Here is a 23,037-nt window from a genome sequence, read left to right as displayed (position 1 = left end):
GTCCGTCTGTCCGTCTGTCCGTCTGTCCGTCCGTCCGTTTCTACGCAAACTAGTCCCTCAGTTTTAAAGCTATCTGCTTGAAACTTTCCCAAAAGTTGTCTTTCTATTGCAGGTAGTATATAAGTCGGAACGAGCCGGATCGGGCCACTATATCATATAGCTGCCATATAACTGAACGATCGGAAATGCCATAACTTTGGTGTTTTTAAGGTTAGGAAGTTGGGATTTTCTATGAGTCTTATTTTTGGCCAATCAATGCGACCTACCAAATTTCATAAGGATCGGCCGACTATATCCTATAGCTGCCATATAACTGAACGATTGGAAATGCCATAACTTTGGTGTTTTTAAAGTTAGGAAGTTGAGACTTTTTATGAGTATTAAGAATACACCATATGAATAATTTTGAAGAATATAATTTACAGAATATTCTGCAAGGGTATATCAACTTCGGCTCCGTCCGAAGTTAGCTTTCCTTTCTTGTTTTTTTATTATCTTTTGTTTGACATCATTATAAGAGCAATAAAGGGGGAGTTTGTTTTTTATGTTATTATTTTTTGTCACTTGCTCAGAACAGCTCTCTGTCACAACTTGATGCCAAAGTTAATGCACTTACAAATTTGGCCAAAAATTAAATTAAAAACAAAGCAAATTTCTGACTAAAATTTTGCAACGCAGAAAAAAACGGAACATATGTATTTTAACTTTATCTTATCTCCCTATAAACCATTAGAAGCCCTTAACATTTTATACTATTGCGTAGGATTTCAAGTCGATTTACAAATAAAAAAGTTAAAATGTTTGTACCTTCGATAAGATTAGTAATGATTTGAAAGGAAACGAGATGACGTATATAAAAAATGTAGTATAATAATTTGAAAAGAATTTAATCAAATTTTTCCAGGTTTGCACATGCAGATTAGCTCTTTTAAAATATATCATTTTTCAACGTAATCTGTAAAACGTATCTGTTATTAGCGGTTTATATTCTTTACATAGAACACTGGCAAACAATACCCCAACAAGAGCTTAAATATAATTTATAAAGTTTAAAAATAACTTATCTTCCGAAAATAAATAAACTTATGTCAACAATATATTTAATTAATCTTTTCTTACCATATTTCTAATTTCGGATAAAACTTCCATTTCCTAATTGCAACACCATTAGTAGAGCTATTCTAGCCATCGCACTTAGCCCATGAGATGACTTTTGCTTTTCAATTCTGCTCATTTTGGTGTGGGCTTCAGCACGTCCAGATTTCATTTCATCCCAGCCACTCCTCCTAAACCGGCCTACGTTTTATCAATCAAATTGATCGCGCAGGTCTCGTTGGGGAGCTAATTGGTCGGCAAGTTGCTGGACACGATCGCAATCAGTTTATTGACACGACCAGGGCACATAATTGAATGAACATATCAATTTCCCATCACAATCACACCAGAAAAGCTTATTAACTGCCCTCAAAACTGCTTCGCGCCCCAGAACTTCGCAGGGGAGGGGGTAGAGGTGGCCAAGAGCGAGGAACGTGGCCCGGAGAACGATGACCAGAACACGCCCGCAGCTAATCAGGCTCTAATGGCGATAAATATTTCATTCTATATTATTTTGTTTTTATTCACCAGCCCGGGCCCGCCTCCGAGTCAAAGTCATACTTCGAGTCCGAACGAACCGGCCTGCCAGGAGTCAAGACAAAGCGACGACTCAACGGGAACCAACAGGGAGACCGAGTGGGGCATGCCCCAGAACAAGAGGCACAACAGACCCATCGATGGACCCGCGAACACCAGACAGACAAAATCTCCGACGCGATCGATGAAGACAAGATTGATAAACGAACCAGACTGTGAAGACCAGAGATGCAACAGAGACTTCATTGCCTGGTCAAAAATTTATTAAAGTTATGCCATTTTTATAAATTTATAGAGAGATTTTCATATCATTCAACTTAATATACCAAAGTCACACGTCTGTAGATAAGCTTTTATTACCTTAAAAAATTAACAAGAAAATTCTACTTTCGATCATGAGAGAAATTGCCTTGTGAAATTCATTTTATCATAAATCTTAATATCGTAGATAGTGGCACTTGATAATATGATCTTAATTAATAATATTTAGATCAGTTTATTTATTTTTTAGATAGTAACCTAAAATGCATTTAAAAAATTTGAAATTAAATAATTAAAAGCTTGTATTACTTTTTTGATCTAAAATTTGAATTACTTAAAAAATTGTTGTATTAAAGATTTGAAAAAGCTTTACAAAAATTAGACAAGCAATTTTGTTCGGTTTTCAAGAAACCATTTTTTGTTACCAAATTAAAATAAAACGTTTTTGTATTTGTTCAATTAAATTTATTAAAATTTAGAGAGTGTATGGTTTAAAATAAATAAAAATTTGTATCAGTTGAAAAAATAAATATTATCAATACCTACAAATATTTAATTTACATAAACACCAAGATCACATCTTCGGCCAGAACAAAAGGAAAAAGAATTCAAACAAAGTCAAGGTAAGGCCAGATCTCTTTGCTTCCTTCGCAATCTTCGTGTTATGAATCGAACAGATTTATGCAACCTGGGGAACAACATGGGCGGGTGCTCCTCCGTCTCTCCAATCCCGTGCCGCTCCCTTCCCTCTGCTCCCTCAATCGGTTTCTCCTTTTCTCTGCTGGAGAAGATGAGGATGAGGATGCGACCGCGACATTTGGCTGCGCCATTATGAGTAATGGAGTAATGCCTGGAATTGTTTACTTGGGGGCTTTATTGGCGTCGGCATTTGGCATCGGAATGAATGTCTGTGCTTTATGGTATTTTATATATACACACATACGAATTTATTGTTATATATTCTCTTGCCTGGTTTCTGTGGTCGGAAAACTAAAAATGATTTTATAATTGGTAAGGAGGGGATCGGAATATTGAAATGAGTAAGCCATAAATAAAAGTCAAACATAAATAAAAAGTTGTTGAGTTAGGTAGATATTTTTATTGGAATTAGACAAATTATTAAAATGTTGCATCTTAAAGGTTTTATGCATACCTTTTAAATTATAAGTTTAAAAAGTAAATGTTTATTGGAGCAAAGCAACGAGTGCATGCTGAAATCTACTTTGTAAAGCCTTGAATAGCTTTTAATAATTATGTTAAATGAACAATGAATTAAATAAAGTCATAATATTTATGAAATATTTATAATATATGATTATCATTTAACATAATTTGTAGTTCATTCAAGCCTTATTAATAAACTGTCGGGTGTCCTACAAAAAAATACCTATGAAAAATCAATCTTTGCAATCGTTCCGCGAACCTTACACAATCGCGTGGACAAATCTAAAGCGAAATATAATTTTTAATTGGCCAACAAACTGCGGACTAGCGACATTTCAAGCTTATCAGCCGAACAACCAGTAATTAATCTCCCTTCGGTCGAGGGAACTCTCTTAGCGGGTTCTCTCTTGAGAGAATCTCTTTCGCTGCAGCTTTCGAACGAGAATCTTTGGCGCGCTCGAACAGAGTTCAGTATGCAGACAACTTTCTTTCGAATGCTTTTTCTTAAAAGCAACTCGAACTTGTTGCTGGGCCTCAGTTGGGGATCAGCACGCGACGCGTTCAGAACGAGAAAACGGAAAACGGAGTGTGGAGACTGTAGAAAATTAATAAAAAAAAAAAAGACTGAAAGACTTGAAGACTCTTCTTGTGGTCAAGGATGACCGAACCCTCGAGTGGCGGTGAAGTGCAAGCATAAACAAACAGAAAAATCGACAGAATAGCAATCGGTGGAGTCATATATTTTTGTTTCGGTGCCTCACAGTTCAGTGGATATAAGAAGACCTCACCCTAGACAGGTATGTGCACTTGCGGGGAACTCCAGGAATGCATCGCTGGGCAAACACGGACACTTCCCAGTTGTGGCTGCGGTCGCTGTTGCGGTTCTTTGCCGCCTCCCCGCCACCTTTATCCACACTTTGGGCATGCTAAAATTTAATAAGTGTTTTCCTCAAACCGTTTTTCCTGTCGCCTCTTTTTCACGCTGTTTTACGTAGCTGTTCTTGTTGTTCAATTCTTTGATGCATTGCCAAGGGGAGTTGGGGTGGGTAAAATATGCAGTTGGCAAGTCGGCTTTCCTTCTTTGCCCACCAACTTGGCAAATTCTTGCGGCACATTTCATGTATTTGTTTTGCTCCCTCTGCCAAATGCTTTTTCCTAACGTGTCGCTTCGTGTTAACGGTATTGTTTACAATGTTAATAGAACCCACCGAGTTGGTGGACAGATAAATAAACAAACACACAAACCAGCAGCCGGAGCCGAAAGTCCATGCTTCAGTGCACTCGTTCTTGCGGAGACAGAAACAAAAGCTAAATCACACAGAAACGAAAGACTCAGGCAACGAACTGGCCGAAGGCAATGATTCCTGTGTGTTAATCTGGGTGTAATGACTGCGGTAAAGAACATTTACAATTTAATTTATTTCTTGGAAGAAACTTATAATAAGGTTGCAGCTTTATTTATCAAATATTCTGGAGTAGGGAGTATTATAACTATAAATTGATAACGAGCTCGTGAATTTATCAAAGCGTAAAGGGAACATGAAAATTTATAATTTTCAAACACAAGCAAAAGACTAAGGCAACGAACTTTCTGGAGTGTGTAATGACTGAGGAAAAACTAATCATATGATTTCTTCAATTTGTTAGTCAATACTTAAAGATATCAAGGGTTGTGTTTAGTTCTATATTTAATCAAAATTTATTATGTGTTTTTTATTATAATTTAAAATATTTTATGAGTTTTTTTTTTTATTTCTGTAGAGTTCTCAAATAACCTGATCACTTTCTATTAAAATTTTAAGCTTCAGGTGGGGATGCAGATTTTTGATTTCCCCTTCCTCAACGAAAATTAAAATCCAAACTGTACAAAGTTAATCAAATGATTCTATTCCCTGCAAATCTATGCAAATTTAATGATGCTCACTATGACCAATTAAGTTCATAGTCGGCGACAGTAGAAGAAGCAGGTACTAAATTGCTTATTTATTAGTCAAAAGAGAAGAAAATATCTGGAAACGGAATGCTAATGATGTAAACTAAGCATTTAACTGTTAAAATGCCAGCAGCAGAGGCAAACAAAGCAAAGAAAAAGTCGCATCAGTGGGGCTCACTGTGAAAAAAGGGGAAGAGCGGGGGAAGATGAGCCCAACGCGACGACGACAAAACTTAGGCGACTTCCTAAGACTAATCAAAGCCGTTACAATGGTCGCACAGCCGCAAAAAACGCACTCAGCGCTTAAAAACCAGAGGAACCAGAAGGAAAAGAGACCGAGAGTGTGGAGATTCAAGGGAGAGAATGTAGGTTGCATTGGCTTTAATTACACTGCAGAAAAAAATACTCAGGCTTTGATCGAGCCAAAAAATCAGTCACAATTTTATGTTTAATAGATAAAATAGGCGGAAGTGTATTTTTATCATTGACTACAATTTTACCTGGCTTGTGGGTTTTCTATTTTGTATAAGCTCTATATAATATGCATTCATTATAAAATAGTTTTATTAAATGCGCCCAAGCCACTGAATTTAGGAGTCAAGAATTTCCTTATTTGATTTTTAATTAATTAGGTTGTGCGATAGTTTAATTTTATTGTTAAGTCCGATTTCACATGTCTCTGCGTGCTTTACATTTTGCTTCCAAGCTTAATATAAATCAAAACCTTTTGTAGACAACCGTTTACATAGTTACATTCTAAAATGTATTTATTAAGTCCGCTTATGGGACATATTTTCATGAAAATATTAAATAAGTATCTGTTCTTGTAGCACTTTATTTAAATATACTTTTATAATTTTGTTTAAATATGTCGTTTTGTGACGCTCGTTTCTGGAAAACTTAGGGTCTTAAGTAAGATTTTTATTTTCTCTGTAAATGTTTAGAGTAATGTTTTGCTCCCCAGCTGCTGCCTGTAATGTTGTTGTTATTTTTTGTTCAAGAAATTACCGTTTCATGTTGACAAAAAGAAGCAGTCGGGGAAGAAGAAGGTGAACTGGCTTTAGGTTTAGCTGGGAGTTCGGCTTCTGTGTGATTACAGTACCGCTCCTAATGATCATCATTAGATAGCCAAGGGTTTTTTTCACCAGCTGCTGCGCCGATTCTTCTGCTTCTTCTTGCCACTTCTTGGAGCTTGACGTGACGACATGCAATTGCAAACAGGAGGAACAAGAGGAAGAAGAAGATGAAGGCTATAAGAAGCGGTAGAACAACACCAATAATATTTGATAATGCAAACCGGAAGCTATAAAACTCGAGTGTAAGACGACATTTTACGTTAGACGGTCATCACAGTAAGCCCAAAGAGAATTTGCTAATTGCCTGCAATTGAAAATGTAAGAAAAAGAACCCGGGAATGGAGGAAATCTACAAGTTAAAGGCCGAAGACGGAAAGAACGCTTCATTAGGCCATATAAGGTCTTTAACCGAACTCCAAATACACTACAGTTATATACATACACACATCATAGGCGGGACTTACATGACCTGAATTCCGTGCAAAATACATTTCAGAGGAAAGATAAATTGTAAAATCTTCGCAAATTAAATCTTAAGTTACATATCGAGTATTTCCGTTTACCTTACTAGTTTTTTTTCTTAATTTAGGGAAATATTATTAGCCTGGACAATTTATTATGAAATATCTAATTATATATATCTATTATTTTTTCATTGGCTATAATATTGCTTAATTCGAGTTAATAAGCTTTTTAATTAAACTTTAAAAACTCCGCAAGAACCTAAACTAATTAACGACTTCTTTATAATCAAGTTCAAAGCACAAGGCTTCCATAGTGCTATAAAAAACCGATCATCTTTAGGATATTAAATGAACTTCCTGGATGCCCCCTGGTCATCCGTGCACTTCTCACTGCATTTTGCGATGATCTTGTAGAACGGGGTGTGCCACAAATCCGATTATCAGGGCCGGGAGCTTAGGTTCGACCGCCATCTCAAGGTCGAAAAAAGTATCTTGTATCTTGAATCTAAGCTCTCCTTTCAAGTAGAGCGCTAGAGCCCCCAGTTAGCTGAGCCACATTAGCAACATCTGATATGCCAAAAAGCGCTGCAGCACTTAAGGAAAGCCCCCATCCCCGACCAACAACAAAAGATAGCCCGCACGTAATCTGATATTGAAAACGGTGGGGCAACCAACTGAAAAGAGTGCTCTTATAAATAAAGCAGCGAAAAAACCGAACCAACTGAGCCTGGCCATATGAGGAGAATCTCTTTCTTTTGTGTCTCCACTATCCGAACAGAATCAGAACAGCACACAGAAAACAAACAGGATTTATTTACAATTTTATTGATTTCTCAAATTTTTAAAAACATTGATCTACAGATTTATTATGTCTGATATTAATATTATGTTGTTAAAATTTTAAGGTAAAATATTTAGAATTCGAAAGTACTTACATAGAAAAACCTTTTCTTATTATGCGTTTTAACCGAGTGCACACCAAAAAATGAGGAAATTAGATGAAGACCTGTGTTATGTCATTAGTATGGGCGCATTGAAAGGCTGAAAAAGAACCCAGTAAAAATAATGTAGTTACATTTTTAATTTGATTATTCATTATAATAATCTTGCTAAATAAAGTTTTTGAGTGATCACGCCAATTTTAAATAAAACATATGTACTTAATATTCTCTGAGCCGATAACTTATACGTTTAAAGAATATAAACACATTTTTTTTCCTTTCAAATGATAAACAAAATAATGATAAAATAATTTTTCGATCAATTAGTATATTTCTTTAAATATTTCTTAAGTAAACAAAACTAAATAAAACAATTAATTAAATTTGTTTAGCGATGGCTGCAAGATGGACGAGATAACTTTAATAACAATATAAAAGAAAGCATTTTTAAATTTTGGTCGGATGGCTCCAACATAAATATATAGGGGTAATAAATAGGAGAATAAATCATCACCCCAATGAGATGTGTTTCTTTTTTTCAATAGAACGTGAACCCATGAATTTTCCTCAGCCATTGTAGGCACATTTTCCCAAACGCATTCACGGCTTACTCCCAGAAACAGGAGGAATTTTAAAAGAAAGTTATTCCCTGCTAATTAACTCCAGGCTCCTCACGACTAAGTGCCCCAAGAAAAGAGTCGGAGATAACATTTTTTATGGCTCTCTTAGGTGCTCTCCCCCCCTGCAACACGTAAAGCACTAAGCCAAACCCGGGCCCTGGGTTATTTATCAGAACTGTCAGCGGGCCATAAATTCCGACTTTTGTCACTACCATTTATGGCCTAAAGAGGTAACCAATAAAACATACAAATTCGGTTGGCGCAATGCGTTATATAAGCACTCCGTCTGCATCTGATCTAACGGTGCTTGGTTCTTTGGGTTCTTTGGGCTCTTTGGGTTCTTTGGGTTTCTTTTCTTGGGTTCCTTGTTTACAAGACACCTTGACAAATGTGCCCGGAAAGAGGAAAACATTCGAGACGGGGAAACAACACAAGGCAGAAATTTGCATGGCAACTGAAATGGAAATGGGTGGAGTGGGAACCAAGCGGGCAAAACAGCGATCAGGTCTCCACTGCAGTTTTATGGTGCATTGTCTTACAGCGCTAGAAAGCAGAATAAAAAAGAAAGGAATCACCAATTGTAACAAAAGTCAGAACAAGTTTGCCACAAACCCTGTCCGGTCGTTGGCTTTGGCCTAGAGATGGGCGGGAATTATACGGAATTATGATCGTGTTGCGAGGCAGTAAAGGGGTTTTCTTATATTCAAAAAATATATCTTGTTGCTTTCTATGAACTATAATATCTTGACGTTGACCTCATAAGTTATAAGGAATGTGAATAAAGGGAAAATAGATTAAAACACGCCTTTATTTTTACTGAATGTTTCTAATAATAAGTAACTTCTCGTACAAAAATATATAGAACGCAACGATTTAAAGAGATTTATTCTACATCTTTTAAGCTTTGTATCGAAAAGGGATATTTTGTCAATATTAAGTTTAAATAAGTTACATAAAGTTTAGTACAAAAGAGGGTCTCAAAGTCCCATCTCCAGCACAAGGCACTTAGAATTTGCCCCAGGAGTCGCATCATTATGTTGTGGGAAAAGTAATGCAACACAAAAGCGCACGTTCCGTCTGCTGCATGATTTATGCATTATAAATATGAGGTCTATATTAATCGCAGCCTGTCATGTTGACAATATTATTACGCTGTTCCGACCGAATCACGAATCGATAATTTTCCCTCTAATAGAACTAGAACAGGGCGACATCGATTTGCCAATAAGTACTTAAGGGTATTAAGAACTTTCAGTTGATTGTTCGGAGCTATTTCGGTGTGGGTTCGCTGATGGCTTCGGATTTTGTGAAAGGTGCTAGCTGGACGACACAAAAACCTTTCCCAGTTTTGCAGTTTTATTTTTGTATCCATTTGCCACAATCGTGCAGTTTGTTCTAGTTTCATTAGAGTGAAGGAGATGTTGGAAGGCGACGACGACTTGACTCGACTTTCACCCGATCCACGTTTAGTTATCTCTTTTGCGGGATGAGGGTTTGGCCTGCACGTAACAGCACTGCTCTGGACTCCCCTAATTAACAAGTTAACTATTACTTCATTTAACTGACCAAAAGAAATTCAATTAAATTTTATGACTAATGGTACGAAAGAGCCAGCTCATTGGGGTTCCTATAGGAAAACAAGGAATAAAGGTAGGTGTTGAGGTATGATCTTTTAGTGGAAACCTAACAAATTTTGAAAAAATGTTATTTTTTAACATACATATACAATTTTATATTTATAAAATAAAGACTAACAAGAAACTTTAAGTACAAGAAACTAGGGTCATCGACCAGCTATATAATATGATTGTTTATAATATTATGGAAATTTAATTTACATAATTGAGTTGTGTGTTTAGATTTTTTGTTTTAAAAAGTTTAGTTTTGTTTCTTAAAAACGGTTTAACAAATAAATTGTTTCACTATTGTTATATTTTTTTAAAGCTTTTCTTAGCATAGTTATACCCGTTACTCGTAGAGTAAAAGGGTATATTGTATTCGTGCAAAAGTATGTAACAGCTAGAAGGAAGCGTTTCCGACCCTATAAAGTATATATATTCTTGATCATGGTCACTAGCCGAGTCGATATAGCCATGTCCGTCTGTCCGTCTGTCCGTCTGTCTGTCTGTTCGTCTGTCTGTCTGTCTGTCCGTATGAACGCTGAGATCTCGGAAACTATAAAAGCTAGAAGATTGGCATTTTGCATGCAGATTCTAGGAGTTCCTACGCAGCGCAAGTTTGTTTCAAAAAGGTGCCACGCCCCCTTTAACGCCCACAATCGCTTATATACGATTTTAAAAATTTAAATATTTCGGAAAAGTAAAAATGCAGTTTTGTTGTGTTTATCAATACCTATCAAAATGTAGAAGAACTTTTTCAAATCGGACCATTCGTTAAAAAGTTATGCGTGATCAAAGTTTCTATCTCCATCTCCCTCGCACTCCCTTTACCTGAGTAACGGGTATCTGATAGTCGGGGCACCCGACTATAGCGTTCTCTCTTGTTTTTTTTTTATTATTCCAACTTCTTTAAATCAGGTGTAGCATACGAATTCGCGGCTTCCAGGAATCTTTAACATGACATCTCCGCCTCCCAGACACCAACTCCGCCGAGGACATGTCCATGGGCATAAGCTTCCTCCAAGAGCATTTCCTCCTCGTTCCGCTCAGGCAACGGCGACACCTCTTCCCATTTCATGCCTCTTTCTGCCTTTTCATTTAACAACTTCCGCTTGGCCGAACAACAGCAGGGCCAGCGAATAAAAACACAGAGCTGCGATCTGTGCAATCGCTGATGATGAGGTGCATAAACGACGCCCATTTATTGAGCCCTCGCGGCTCTAATAACTTGTGGAGAGGGGAGGGGAGCGAGGAGTGAGGGGTGAGGCACTGCCTCCACTCCAGATCGTCGATCGCTGGCTGGAAAAAGGCAGAGGTGGGGAGCAGGGGATCAGGTGCTCAAGGGGCTAGGTCGAACATGTTTGACGTCCACTAAATGACAGGCATTTGTCTGCGGCCAGGGAGAGGTATATGGGTACACCTGGCCAAATTACCTACACCAAATGTCTCACTTTGAACCTTCTTAGTTCCATTAATGTAAGGCGAATAAAACCATATCGATATAACAAATGTATATATCATTGCTTTCATCATTAAAAACAACAAAGATTTTTACAAAATATAAATACATTCAAATTTAAACTTACTGTTTACATTTTTACAAAAATTTAAGTTTTTTTTTTTAAAGATCTACCAGATATAATAGATATTGAATGCTATCTCAATTTAAATATTCACGATCGGCATATTTGGCTCATTAAATAATAGTATTTAAAGCAAGGTAAACTTACCAGATATATTTCCCCATTACATATCCTACTTTTTTGACCTCGAAGTAAAACGTATATTTTGTTTATTTCATATTGTATATCGTGCTTTAAAAATATATTTCGAAAATACAAAGGTCAACTAAGGTTTTACTAACGTGGTCGCAAAAGTCATGACACAAATAATATCATAATATATTTATTGACTGCTGCCTTAGAAAATAATTGTTACTACGTTTTTCCATTGAATGTATTAATATTATAATATACGAATAACTTATTACATTTTGAACAAAACTTTTCTTTGTGCACACCTCCAGAAGAAGTAGTTGCATCAATAGAGTTGGACATGAAAATTGTTCAAACTCCTTCGTTCTCGGCTGCTTTTCTTGTACTTGTTGTGTGTTCGCAGCATATTTAATGAGCCACACATGTTGATGGCTCTGGCAGTCTGTAAGTCAGGTTTTTTTGTTAGCTTTTTTTAGCAGAGTAGTGTGTGCTTCATGCTGGAATTATTTCAATGGCTCAAGTATTGCCAAATTTATTCTCTTGCTGTGAAACTGAAGATGAAGCGTGTTGGCATTTCTTCAATTATAATGACACAAATTTCACTCTATGATGAAGCCGCATACACGAACTCATATGCAAATGTGGTTATTAAAAGCATTACAAATTGTTGAGAAAGGAAAGACAATTACACCTGAATGCAAAAAATTATATCTAAATCAGAAAAGTTCTTGATATTTATAATGATATATTGTTAATATGGCTACCAAAGTTTAATAGTACTTAAACAAATGAATGCTTATAAATTGTAGTTCAAATTAAGCTTAAGAACATTTTGTTTTTTTTTTTGTTTGTCCATTAAAATAAATGTTTATAAAGAACGTGCTTAATTATCAATTGTTACAATTAAAAAAAAACGATTTCAAGAATAGGGTCAGACATAGACAAGCCGCTTTTGCTGACTAGTGTAGTCATGCTCACGTTTCAATTCTCAATGATCGCTTATTGACTCGCACTGACTTCGATTTCTATTCATGTTCCGTGTTCTAAGACAATTTGCAAAAGTGAAAATAGGCCCAGATCTCAATCTCGAGCGAAGTATTTCTCTTTCCAGAGCTTTCCATTGTTAATAGATTTTCTGCCTGGGCGAGATTTACATAATCCTAAGTGCTAGTTGTGCCTGCCACGATTGGCCGGTGAAAGTTGTTACAAATTATAAGTTTAGAATGCGCCCAAAAATATGCCCAGTAGTCACAAAACAAAGCCTAGATCTGGAGCCCACTGAAAACAACGCAAAATGTTGCACTCGACTTTGGTTTTGCTTTTCGCCTTTCACAAATCAACGTCCAAATATGGAGGGAGTGCTCTCCATCGCCTTCCCGAAAAGCCAGATAAATAAATCTGTCAGTGGGGCGTTGCTACTGTGTCAAATGGTCGGACGAGTTAACAAAGTATCTATCAGATGCGAATGCTCAATACCCAATTTTATTGTTGCCGAATCGATGTCACGGCTACAGTTCGACTTGGAGCTCTATTTTGGCTCAAATAGAGAATTTATTGTCAGCCAAGTGGCTTTGTGGCGATTCGGGACAGTGGAACTAGTTAATTGGGTTGATTTCTTTGGCTGAACATCAGTGTCTTCACTTTTGCTAAATAAAGATGTTAAATTCCGAGGAGAGATTTGTGTTGGTTTAACGGTTAATGTTTAATTAAATTAGATTTCTGTACATTGTTTATTGTTCAATAAAAATATTTTACCGCTTCTTTAATGTTTTAACTTTTATTTGAATATATCTTTTTTTGATTTATTGAAAGTCAGAGGAAATATTCTCTTCGTATTAAACTGTACCAAATTTTTCATTTGTCGATAAACATCTCAAAGTCAAATACTCTTATCCTGAACTAAAATATGTGCCAAAACTACATTGGTTCACTTTCGATGGTGAAATTCTATTATTCACACATTTCTTTCAGGGCATTTACAGTTCTCTGCTGAGTTCATCTCCTAAAACCATTGTCGAATATCTTCTATAGAAGCTCTTCCAACTAGGTTAATGAAACTGAAACCCTAAAAACTTTTAATTTCTTCAAAACCCCCGTAAACTGGGTTGCAAAAGTCAAACTAACTCTTCATTGTGATTAACTAATCGAGCAATCAGAGACTTTTAGATCTCAACACTTTCGCTCGGATCCCGGGGGCAGTATAATAAATGACTTGATTAATTTTGCTCAGTGTATGGAAAGGCCAAAATAAAAATGAAGTGTATAAATAAAGTTGTCTGGGCGTAATTGCTTGGCCCCATTATGGGGGTTCTCGGTCTTGGACACCTGAGTGGCATTTGCTCCCACAGCCTCGCTTTCTTTCGGTTCGGTTTTGTCTTTGCTCATGTAATTACTGTAATTTATTTATGAGGCGACTGGGTTTACACACGTTCTGAATATAGTGGGATACCCATAGAGATTCTTGATACCATTTGCGAGTGCGTGGCGAGCTGGAGTTCCTCTGCGAAAATTATGGAATTATGTTTTGGCCCGGCCCCGATGCAAATCGCCTTTGGAAAATCTGTAATTAAGCCGGGGATTTCACCAGCTGCAAATTCAGGCCCTAGGCCAACCTCAGAGAAAGAGAGATTTCACCTCGATTTAATTCATCCCTGTTGCTGCCAGTAATGCCAGTGTTCTAAGCCTCCATTTTCATGGCCAAGTACACGACGTTGGCATGCAAATGAGCCACAAGTGGCTCTCAATTAAAAGCAGAGTCAACCACAACAAAATAAAAGTCAACTGCAGCTGATTTATTGTGTGAAACTGAAATTCTTTTCGGTGCTTGCCGTTTGGTTTTATTCTGTGACTTCTGCTTTTTTTTCGTGCCTCGTGAAAGTTTCTCTAGCATAGATCTGCAGTGGCCTGACATTCAGATAATGACTTGATTAAAAGTTGTCATGAGAACCGACTGCTGCGACTAAATTGTGCAAGGCCAAAAGACAGCCGAAGCGGACCCACCAATCCAGTATGCAAAGAGAGCTCCAATTAAGCGAAGAAGCTCTGCGCATTCGAGCTTGAGTTCCTGCAGCGATCAGTCGGGGTATTGCTACTGGATGGGTTTCCCTGACTCTTTCATAAATTATTTAAATAAATTAATCAATAACTTGTATTGCTGTATTGCTGCAGGAGAGGTTTTCCAATTTAATAAGTTGTTAAATTATGTTTTTTTATTGCTTTTGAATGGGTTTTCCTGACCAGTAGTTTAAATACTTGGATTAATATTTGTTATGGTTCCTTAGTCAAAATTGTCATTAGTCCTTTCTTTTCATGTTATATTTCACTTGTGAACACATCACATTTTATACAAATTTTGTTTAGGTAAGGTTTTTAAATAAATTAGTTCAACAGAAATCGTATGTCGTTTGATTTAATTTGATGTACATATGTTTAATTATTTCTAACAACATTTATCCGCGAATATTATTAATCTGTGAAAATTTCCAAGAGTAAATTATTAAAAAAAAATATTTAATATTTTACATTGATTTTTGATATTGTAACAGCTGAGTGTACATTCATTGAATGTATAAAAAAATTTAAGATTGTCATCATATGATTGAATTTAATTAAACTTTGACTCCTATGTAAACTATCTCCGCAAAGGTTATCTATGGAGTTACTCAATATGATCAATTTATATGTTTAACAGAGTATCCAAAGTCCTCTGTCATAGAACCTCAAAGTCTTCATGGTTCTTTCCAGATTTTCGTTTGCATTTGCATGCCAGTGAGTTTCGCTGCTAATCACGTTCTTAATGAAAGTGGCTGCAGTGGCCAGTTCGGAGTGGTCCGTGGACAACATTGTTGTTTGTTGTTTGTTGTTAGTTGCTAGTTGGCTCTTGGCTCTTGGCTGTTACCCGTCGGATGGGGATGGTTCTTGGACAAGTCGGTGGCCAGAAGTCTGGCAGTCGGTGGATCTTTCGCTGGCAATGACCGCCATTCGCCTGGCTTTATTTGATTTTCATGTTTGTTTGGCTGTTTTCCAGTTGTTGCGTTTGCATGCAACTCGCGTCTGGCTGGATTTCGAGGAGTGTGAAGTGGATTCTTTGGGGCAGAACTCTTCTTCGTCGACCAGACCCGTTCTTGGAGCCCCTCTCATTTTGAGTAGTATAATTTATGACTGCGGCTTGGTGTCGCTGAGACTCCATTGCCTTCCCTATTTGTGTATTTATTGATGGATTTTGGCAGCATTTGCGTTTGGCCCATTTTCGTGTGAGAATTTATGCCAAGCGCTCGAATGCAGGGGAAAATGGATAAACAAAGCGATAAAGTTGTGTGAAGTTATTGAGTAGATTAAGGAGGAAATACTGAAAGATCTGTTTCGTGTTCAGTTACGTTTTGACCGAAACTTTAAGAGGATTAAGTGAGAATAGAAAGCTGGAGCCAGCTGGAAAGATATGTTCAAGTGAATTTTAATCTATTTAAACACTATTAATCCATATATCTAAAAAAGGAAGGGCTAGTTAGTTCGCTTTGATTAAAGGCTCCATTAATCGTCATAAATAGTCTTAAATGACTGATATGATTATTTACTAAAATATTAAAAATTAGATCAGTAAATTATTTTTAAACATTCAATTTAATATGAAAATTAAAGAAATAAAATAATAAATAAAATAATTATATTCACCGCTAAACTAAAGCAAATTATTTGCAAAATTTGCCTTTTATTTAAAAAACTTAAAGGAAAATGTAGGCCTGTCCCGATCTCCACACGTACTTGTTTAAAAACTCGGTTGAACATTAACGTATAACAATTAGTTTGCGGTTCTTAAGTTGAACTAAACCAACTTTTCAGCTTTTACCTGAGTTGCTTTGATATTATTTCTTACCTAATCTTAACAATCTCTCGCACATCTTGTAGTACTCGCGTCAATTTAGCTCTCTAAAAATGCTTATTCAAATGAAGTAGTTGGCCCGGGCAACCTGTTGCATAGTTTCGCTAACATTATCCAACATCGTATAACTAATGACCACCACTTACCCCCATCTCCGTCTCCAACTTTGCCTATCTTTGCAGCTGTGAAGCGAACAAATTTTCTTTTTGTAACGCCGCGCATATGGTTCATTAAAAGTGTGGCAGAACTTTGGCACTGGCGACAAGAAGCCAACAACGAACAACGAGCGACGACGACCTGTGGCAATGCTCGGGCAAATTGTGCGGGTAATTTCCAGCTCGGCTTAATTTGGTTTTGGCCTAAGCCAAATGGGCATGTGCACCGTTCGCCGCTGTCATTCGAAAGTTGCCCCTGCGTGACACACATTCGGAGCATTAGTGTTGGACGGTCGCTGGCAGACAAGTTGGAGCGCTGCCCTGCCGCATCTGGGATCCATCGATATACCAAGGGGGACCACGAGTCGGGGGACTCCTCGCCGGCCCAAGTCCAAAGTCGGCTCTGCTGCATTATTCATGCTCTTCGGCGGCATCCACGCAACGGGAACGACCGAAGATGACGCTGCGCTTACTCAGCATATTATCGGCGGCATTACTTCTGCTCTGGCCCGCACAGCTGGACGCGTTTATCACGCCGAATACAGGTGAGTGCGGGATGCGGGGTGCGGGGTACGGTGCGGTACGGGGCCAGCGGATAAACTCTGTGAAATGTGTGGCATTGGGTGAGATGCCGATTCTACTCTAGCGGAAAAGCACCTGATAAAGTGGAAAACTTGGCATCGAATATTTTGATTTAATTTGTTAGGATTACGATTCTAGTTTCATAAAAAAACAAAAATCTAAGAAAACTGAAAAAAAATGAATTGCAAATTGTAAAACCGTCTTGTCTTATTTAAATATGTATGTATGTCATGAAACAAAAATTTAATGGTTAGTAAAGTTAGTCAGTTGTTGTAGGCTATTATTAAAACTATTTATATTTCCTTGGAAAATTATTATGTTGTATTTTTTATAGAATTTTTCTAGATTTTTTAATACAATTTAAGCAATACTTAAAATGTTAAAATAAGATAATTTTGTTTTATTGAAAAGTTTCAATGTTCATTGAAAATTTCAAGTTTAATTTTTTATTATTTTAAAGTAACTGTCTACCTTATCCACCTTAAACTCAATAAAACAACCTTTCCGCAATGACACGTTAAGCTCCACAAATCATTGCTTAAAAAACCTTTACTACAACTTAACCACAAGAAGATGGTAGGTAGTTGTAGCCGAAAACCAATTATTGTTTCAATCTACCCGTATGTGGTCACAGCAATTCAGTCTGTTCTTGGGACTCCAGTGAAATCCTGTGACTGTAAGGACAACCTTTCAGGGCACTGAAAACCCGAGGGCAGGGTAATGAACATGCTGGCATTGTACCTACGAGCCCACCATGTATTTTTGTGGCGCCGTTTCAGAAAAGTTTCAGTCAGAAAAGTTCCAAAGTTCAAGACAAAAGCCTTCAAATCCCACAGATCGGCCTTTGGCGGAAGTGAATCCATGGATGGAATAAATTTTATAATATAATATATTAAATATTAATAATAATATATAATAATTAAAACATCCTCCAACGGCGAACTTAGAATCAATTATCCTTATCGCCTCAATCAAAATACTTGAAACGAAAAGTTATAATAAATTATTTCATTGTTCTATTAGCTATGCAGAATATGGAGCGGCTTACAAGGTTACATTAAAAACAATATCAAATAAATTCAATAAATTATTTTATTCATTTCTTCCATAACTTTACTAAAGCCTCTCTTAATGTAACCTGTGATTAATTTGAATTAAAATTCACCTTTAGGCTGCCATCACAATGGCACTTGGTTCGCGGACAAATCTGTGGTTCCGAGCATGGAGAAATGCCTCAACTGCCAGTGTAACCGGAAGACGCTGGTGTGTCGCCTGAAGGTCTGTCCCGAAATGCCCATGCCGCCGCCCAGGGGTTGTGTGGTGGTCCAGAAGAAGAGCACCTGTTGCCCATATCTCTCCTGCGCAAGATTGGATGCCTTCTACAAAATACCCACCAAGCGCCGCATCATCGCCTATTTGGATCACTACGAGAGGGAGTCCATCGATCGGGTGGTGAACGACAATATGCTGCAAAGGCGCTCAGATGATTCCGACACGGATCTGTTTGGTGAGTAAATGATATATTTTTTAAAGAGAATGTGTTCTTTAATTGATTATGTAACTTGCAGTCTGTGTGAAGAATGGAACTGTCTATAAGTCGGGCTCTGCTATGTCGTCCTCGAATTTGTGCAGCTACTGCTATTGCATAGGTGAGTAGTTTCAACCAAACATAAAATTAGAAATTCATACCTTAGTAATGGTACTTAAAATTGATATGGTAATTACTCAATATCCACTATAGGCGGCACCGAGAAATGCGTGAAGCCGAAATGCATGCTGCCCGTGGAGGGATGCAAACCCATATTCGTGGATTCCACCTGTTGTCCTGTGAGATATGATTGCAGCAGTAAAACCTCCGGAAAGTCCTCGCAGGAAGTGCGCTACAGGAAGACCTCGAACAAGCACTTCCAGCGGATGTCGCAGCGCCTGCAGCGCAATCGAGGCTGCACTGTAGGAGCCCAGTTCTACGCGGAGGGTCAGAAGATGAGATCGGATGTGGACAGGCCCTGCGACATATGCTTCTGCATCCGAGGAACGCGACGGTGTGCCCCGAAGAAGTGCTCGCCGGCTCTGAAGAACTGCATTCCAGTGGTGCCCAAGGGTCAGTGCTGTCCATCCAGCTACGACTGCGGCAGTCAGCGGGATTATCGCAGATCGCACAACTCCAGGCAGTTTAATCTTTACAACATGCTCTTTGGCAAGGAGGAACCTCTGGAGCAACAGGATCCAGCTCTAATACCCCAAAATTCGATGGCCGAGAGATACCCTCACGATCGTCATCCCACGAGAGCAGCTGCGGGGAATCCCCTGGAGGCCAGTAGTGAGAAGAGCATAATGGACACCCTTCGGGAAGGTCTCGAATTCATAGATGGTAATAACAACAAAATGCTGGCAAACAATTTGGATCTTGTTGGCATAAGAACCACCCAGGCACCACCTTTGATGAGGACGGAACCCAATGAAGAGGGCAGCAGCACTAATACTCTGAGTTTCCTGGACTTGCTTTTGGGTCCCACCACGGAACACGAGGAGACTAGGCAACCTGAATCGACAACGGTTAAGAACACACTCTCCTGGATGGATATTCTTCTGGGACCCGATGAGGAGGAGCTGAGCCCCAAAACAGAAGCCTATTCGGAGACTAGTACTACTCTGAACCAACCCGAGGAAATGATGCCTTCAACAAATAGTATAAAACGCATTGCAGAGGACTTCGATGAACAGTTGGACAATGGAGAAATGGCGGTGGGTGAACTGCCAGCAGAGGCCCAGCAAATTGGTTTGTCGAATGCCGGAATTTGGCCAACACCAGCCTCGGATGTCATGCCCCCACCAAAAGAGGAACCCAGTTTCTTTAACGCCTTTATGGATGGCTTGTCTGGTATGCTCGAAGAACCACTCAATCACACATCGACAACGACCACAACCACATCCACTGAGAGACCAACCACTGTGCATGCACCACCCATGTTCCGACCGTTGCCGAGTGGAAAGCCAATTCACACGCGTATAAACTCGAAACTGGCCAACCTCACGGTGACACCGCCCATGTTGGTGGTGACCAGCAAGTATGGTCAGCCGGTGACCCACAGAACAGCGGATAAGAGGGTCAACGCAACCACTGGCACCACAATAGTCAAAAGCACAGGCAAGCCAAGTGTCGGCACCACCCAGCGAACAATACTGGATACTAATGTAAAATCCACAACAAAACCAAGTACTACGGTTAAGCCCAAGTTGAAGACCACGAGAAAAACCACTACAACTCCGAAACCTACTACTCCAAAACCCACAACTCCGAAACCTTCAACTCCAAAACCCACCACTCCAAAATCGTCAACAACAAAACCCACAACTCCTAAACCTCCGACTGCGAAGCCCACAACTTCGAAACCAACCACTCCAAAGCCAACAACTCAAAAACCTACAACTCCGAAACCTTCCAATCCGAAACCAACTACTACTACAACAACCACCACAACAACAACCACTATACGAACCACCGACAAACCAAAATTTAAGCCAAAGCCTAAGCCCTACATTACAAGCACTCCAAAACCTCTGGTAATCAAGACGAACCCCAGTATTTTGGAAGCTGAACCTCTGGACACCAGTGGTGAACCCACATTGCCACCCAGTCTTCCCAACTTAAAAATAATACCCTTCCTGCCAACCGATGCTGTGGAAACGGTTCTTAAGGAGAACTATACGCCCAACTTCTACCAGCAGAAGGTGGCCTCAGATAAAATGGATGTGGTTGGGTATGATAGCATAGATGATTCGGTAGCTCTATTCTCGCAATCCCAGCCGGATCAGGCTGCCTATAAGTACAAGTTCAATGTGGAAGTGCCAGCGGTGGAATCCGCACCAGAACCAGTTGTTCATGTGGGTGGTAAATATGAAGGCAGTGCGGCTTACGTAAACTTCGATTTCGATCGGCCGGTGGTGCCGCCCGCTCACAATGGATTCTCACCTCCCACCGAAACAGAGGGGGGCTTCATGCCCAAGGAACCACTCGTTATCGATGGGGAAGTCCTTCAGGAACATGTCACCTCAAGTGGAATCAACGGGCCGGTTGATAACTTCCATGTGACGCAACACATTGTCGATATCACAACATCGGGGGCACAGGCAAACGATACTGCTTCGATAGGTGAGCTAAAATGAATTATTTTATTAATTTAAAGAATAGAAATCAGGTTTTTTAAAACTACTTAAAATTTTTACAAATTATTTGGTTCCTTGTTTAAAATATAAAGTTATCCAATCGATTCCGATTTATACTAAAATAAATTGGTTTTCTGGAGCGCTTAACCAATCCTGCACATGTATATTTTTACATAGGCTGTTTTCTTTTAAATTAAACGAATGCCTTTGTTTGTAAAATCAAATCAATTTACAATATTTTTAAACTGTAGATTTCTGTTAGATTTCTATCAAACTGTTTCTAAATGAAGTACCACTTTAGGAATAAATACTCAAATTTAAATTGACGTCATCTAAAAATTTGGTTAGGGTGCGGTGCATGTCATATTCAATCGATTGTGAGATCTGTCTTTATCCAGATTTTACTGAAAATATCCTTTTGTTTTTTCCTTCTATTCAGAAATCACCACACCCGATCCATTTAAAGATGTCATACACACAGAGCCGTCGCCCAATCTCGATGAATTAATCGTTGACAAGGCGAACAAGAAGCCGATTGAAGAGCATATCGAGACTGTCACTTACAGTGTTAGCAACTCAACGGCATCCTTCATATCGTCATCTACCAGCAGCACAACAACAACAACAACGGCAGCAACAGCAACAAAAGCAGCAACAACGGAAAAGGAAACCCCCTTGATAGATAAATATGAAATCAATAAATTAGATAAGCTCTTGGATGAGCTGCTTGGCATGGAGTTGTCCAAAGAAGAAGTAGTGAGCAGCACAGTGCCGGCATTTAAGCAACTGCCAACGGCAACACCAACAACAGCAGTAGCAACAACAGCAACAGCAGCAACAACGACGACAAACACGCCAGCAACATCAACCGCAGGTCGGCCACCAGCGACAACACGTGCCCCGGCCAAAAAGGGAAATAGTAAAACGAAAAACAAACAGACCAACGGCAATAGACGCAAAGTCCAGAGTGCCACGCGACGGCAGAGCACGGCGGCAACCACTAGAGCTCCACCAGCAACAACGGCATCATCTGCGGCAACAACCACGGGGCAGACCACAACAACAACGAGCGGCACTCTGCATCCATTTTTAAACTCACCGTTCGACAAATTGCCCTTCATGGATACCAGCTATGAGGTAAGACCACACCGATTGCAGCCGCAGCAGCAGGCGTTGCAGGCATCGCAGCAACAGCAGCAACATGAGCAGCCACCGCAGCAATTCCACCATTACCAACATGCAACACGACCGCCGACAACCGCCCCACCAGCATCATCCCCGGAGGATGTTGCTCAGGGATTGGATGCGGGTTCGGGTTCGGGGGAAAGGAAGGGAGCTGGAGGAGCAGCAGGAATTCTAGGGGGCGATGATCCCCTCGGTCAGTTGAAATTGGCGGGCTGCAACATTTACGGACGCATGTATCGGGTGGGTCGGATTATAGTGGAATTATCCAGCCAGTGCCTGGAATGCAAGTGCACCGAGGTGGGCGTCAAGTGCGGCCCATTAGACTGTTAATTTAGATATCCTCCATGATCGTTGTCCCCCAGGGAGTGTATAGAGGTTAAGTGTCAGTTCGTAGCAGTAGTTCGTAGCTTGCATGCTAATCCCTAGCTGTAACTAACTAAGGGGTAGTTTAGGCCTTTTTAGACACTAAGTTGTATTATAGATAATTACAATGATTTCTTTGAAAACATAACATAAGATACACTGCACGGCATTTATAACATATATTAATTAAGGTTATAATAAGGACCAAATACATTAAATAAATAATTAATACAAATAATAAATACTTATATCAATTGTGGTTTTAATACGGATTAAATAAG

The 23,037-nt window shown here is 38.9% G+C and overlaps 1 protein-coding gene across 1 annotated transcript; it reads left to right on the top strand.

The window, feature by feature from the left end:
• Positions 1-3,606: 3,606 nt before the first annotated feature.
• On the top strand, positions 3,607-22,955 carry LOC108048458 (proteoglycan 4). Its single transcript, XM_044460280.1, has 6 exons — positions 3,607-3,854; positions 16,487-17,004; positions 18,213-18,548; positions 18,610-18,690; positions 18,783-21,194; positions 21,648-22,955. Exons 2-6 carry the CDS (start codon positions 16,917-16,919, stop codon positions 22,721-22,723), a joined length of 3,993 nt encoding a protein of 1,330 aa, XP_044316215.1. The 5' UTR covers positions 3,607-3,854; positions 16,487-16,916; the 3' UTR covers positions 22,724-22,955.
• The last annotated feature ends 82 nt before the right edge of the window (positions 22,956-23,037 follow it).

Source organism: Drosophila rhopaloa, unplaced genomic scaffold, assembly GCF_018152115.1.
Source record: "Drosophila rhopaloa isolate 14029-0021.01 unplaced genomic scaffold, ASM1815211v1 contig_2, whole genome shotgun sequence".
Classification (NCBI taxonomy): domain Eukaryota; kingdom Metazoa; phylum Arthropoda; class Insecta; order Diptera; family Drosophilidae; genus Drosophila; species Drosophila rhopaloa.
This window is presented reverse-complemented; position numbering and strand designations above follow the sequence as displayed.

Excerpts from the sequence above, each read along its gene's own strand:
- LOC108048458 (XM_044460280.1), top strand. The coding sequence starts at position 16,917 with ATGACGCTGCGCTTACTCAGCATATTATCGGCGGCATTACTTCTGCTC. Across the intron at positions 18,549-18,609 it reads TTCCGACACGGATCTGTTTG|TCTGTGTGAAGAATGGAACT; the intron begins GTGAGTAAATGA and ends TGTAACTTGCAG. Across the intron at positions 18,691-18,782 it reads CAGCTACTGCTATTGCATAG|GCGGCACCGAGAAATGCGTG; the intron begins GTGAGTAGTTTC and ends TATCCACTATAG.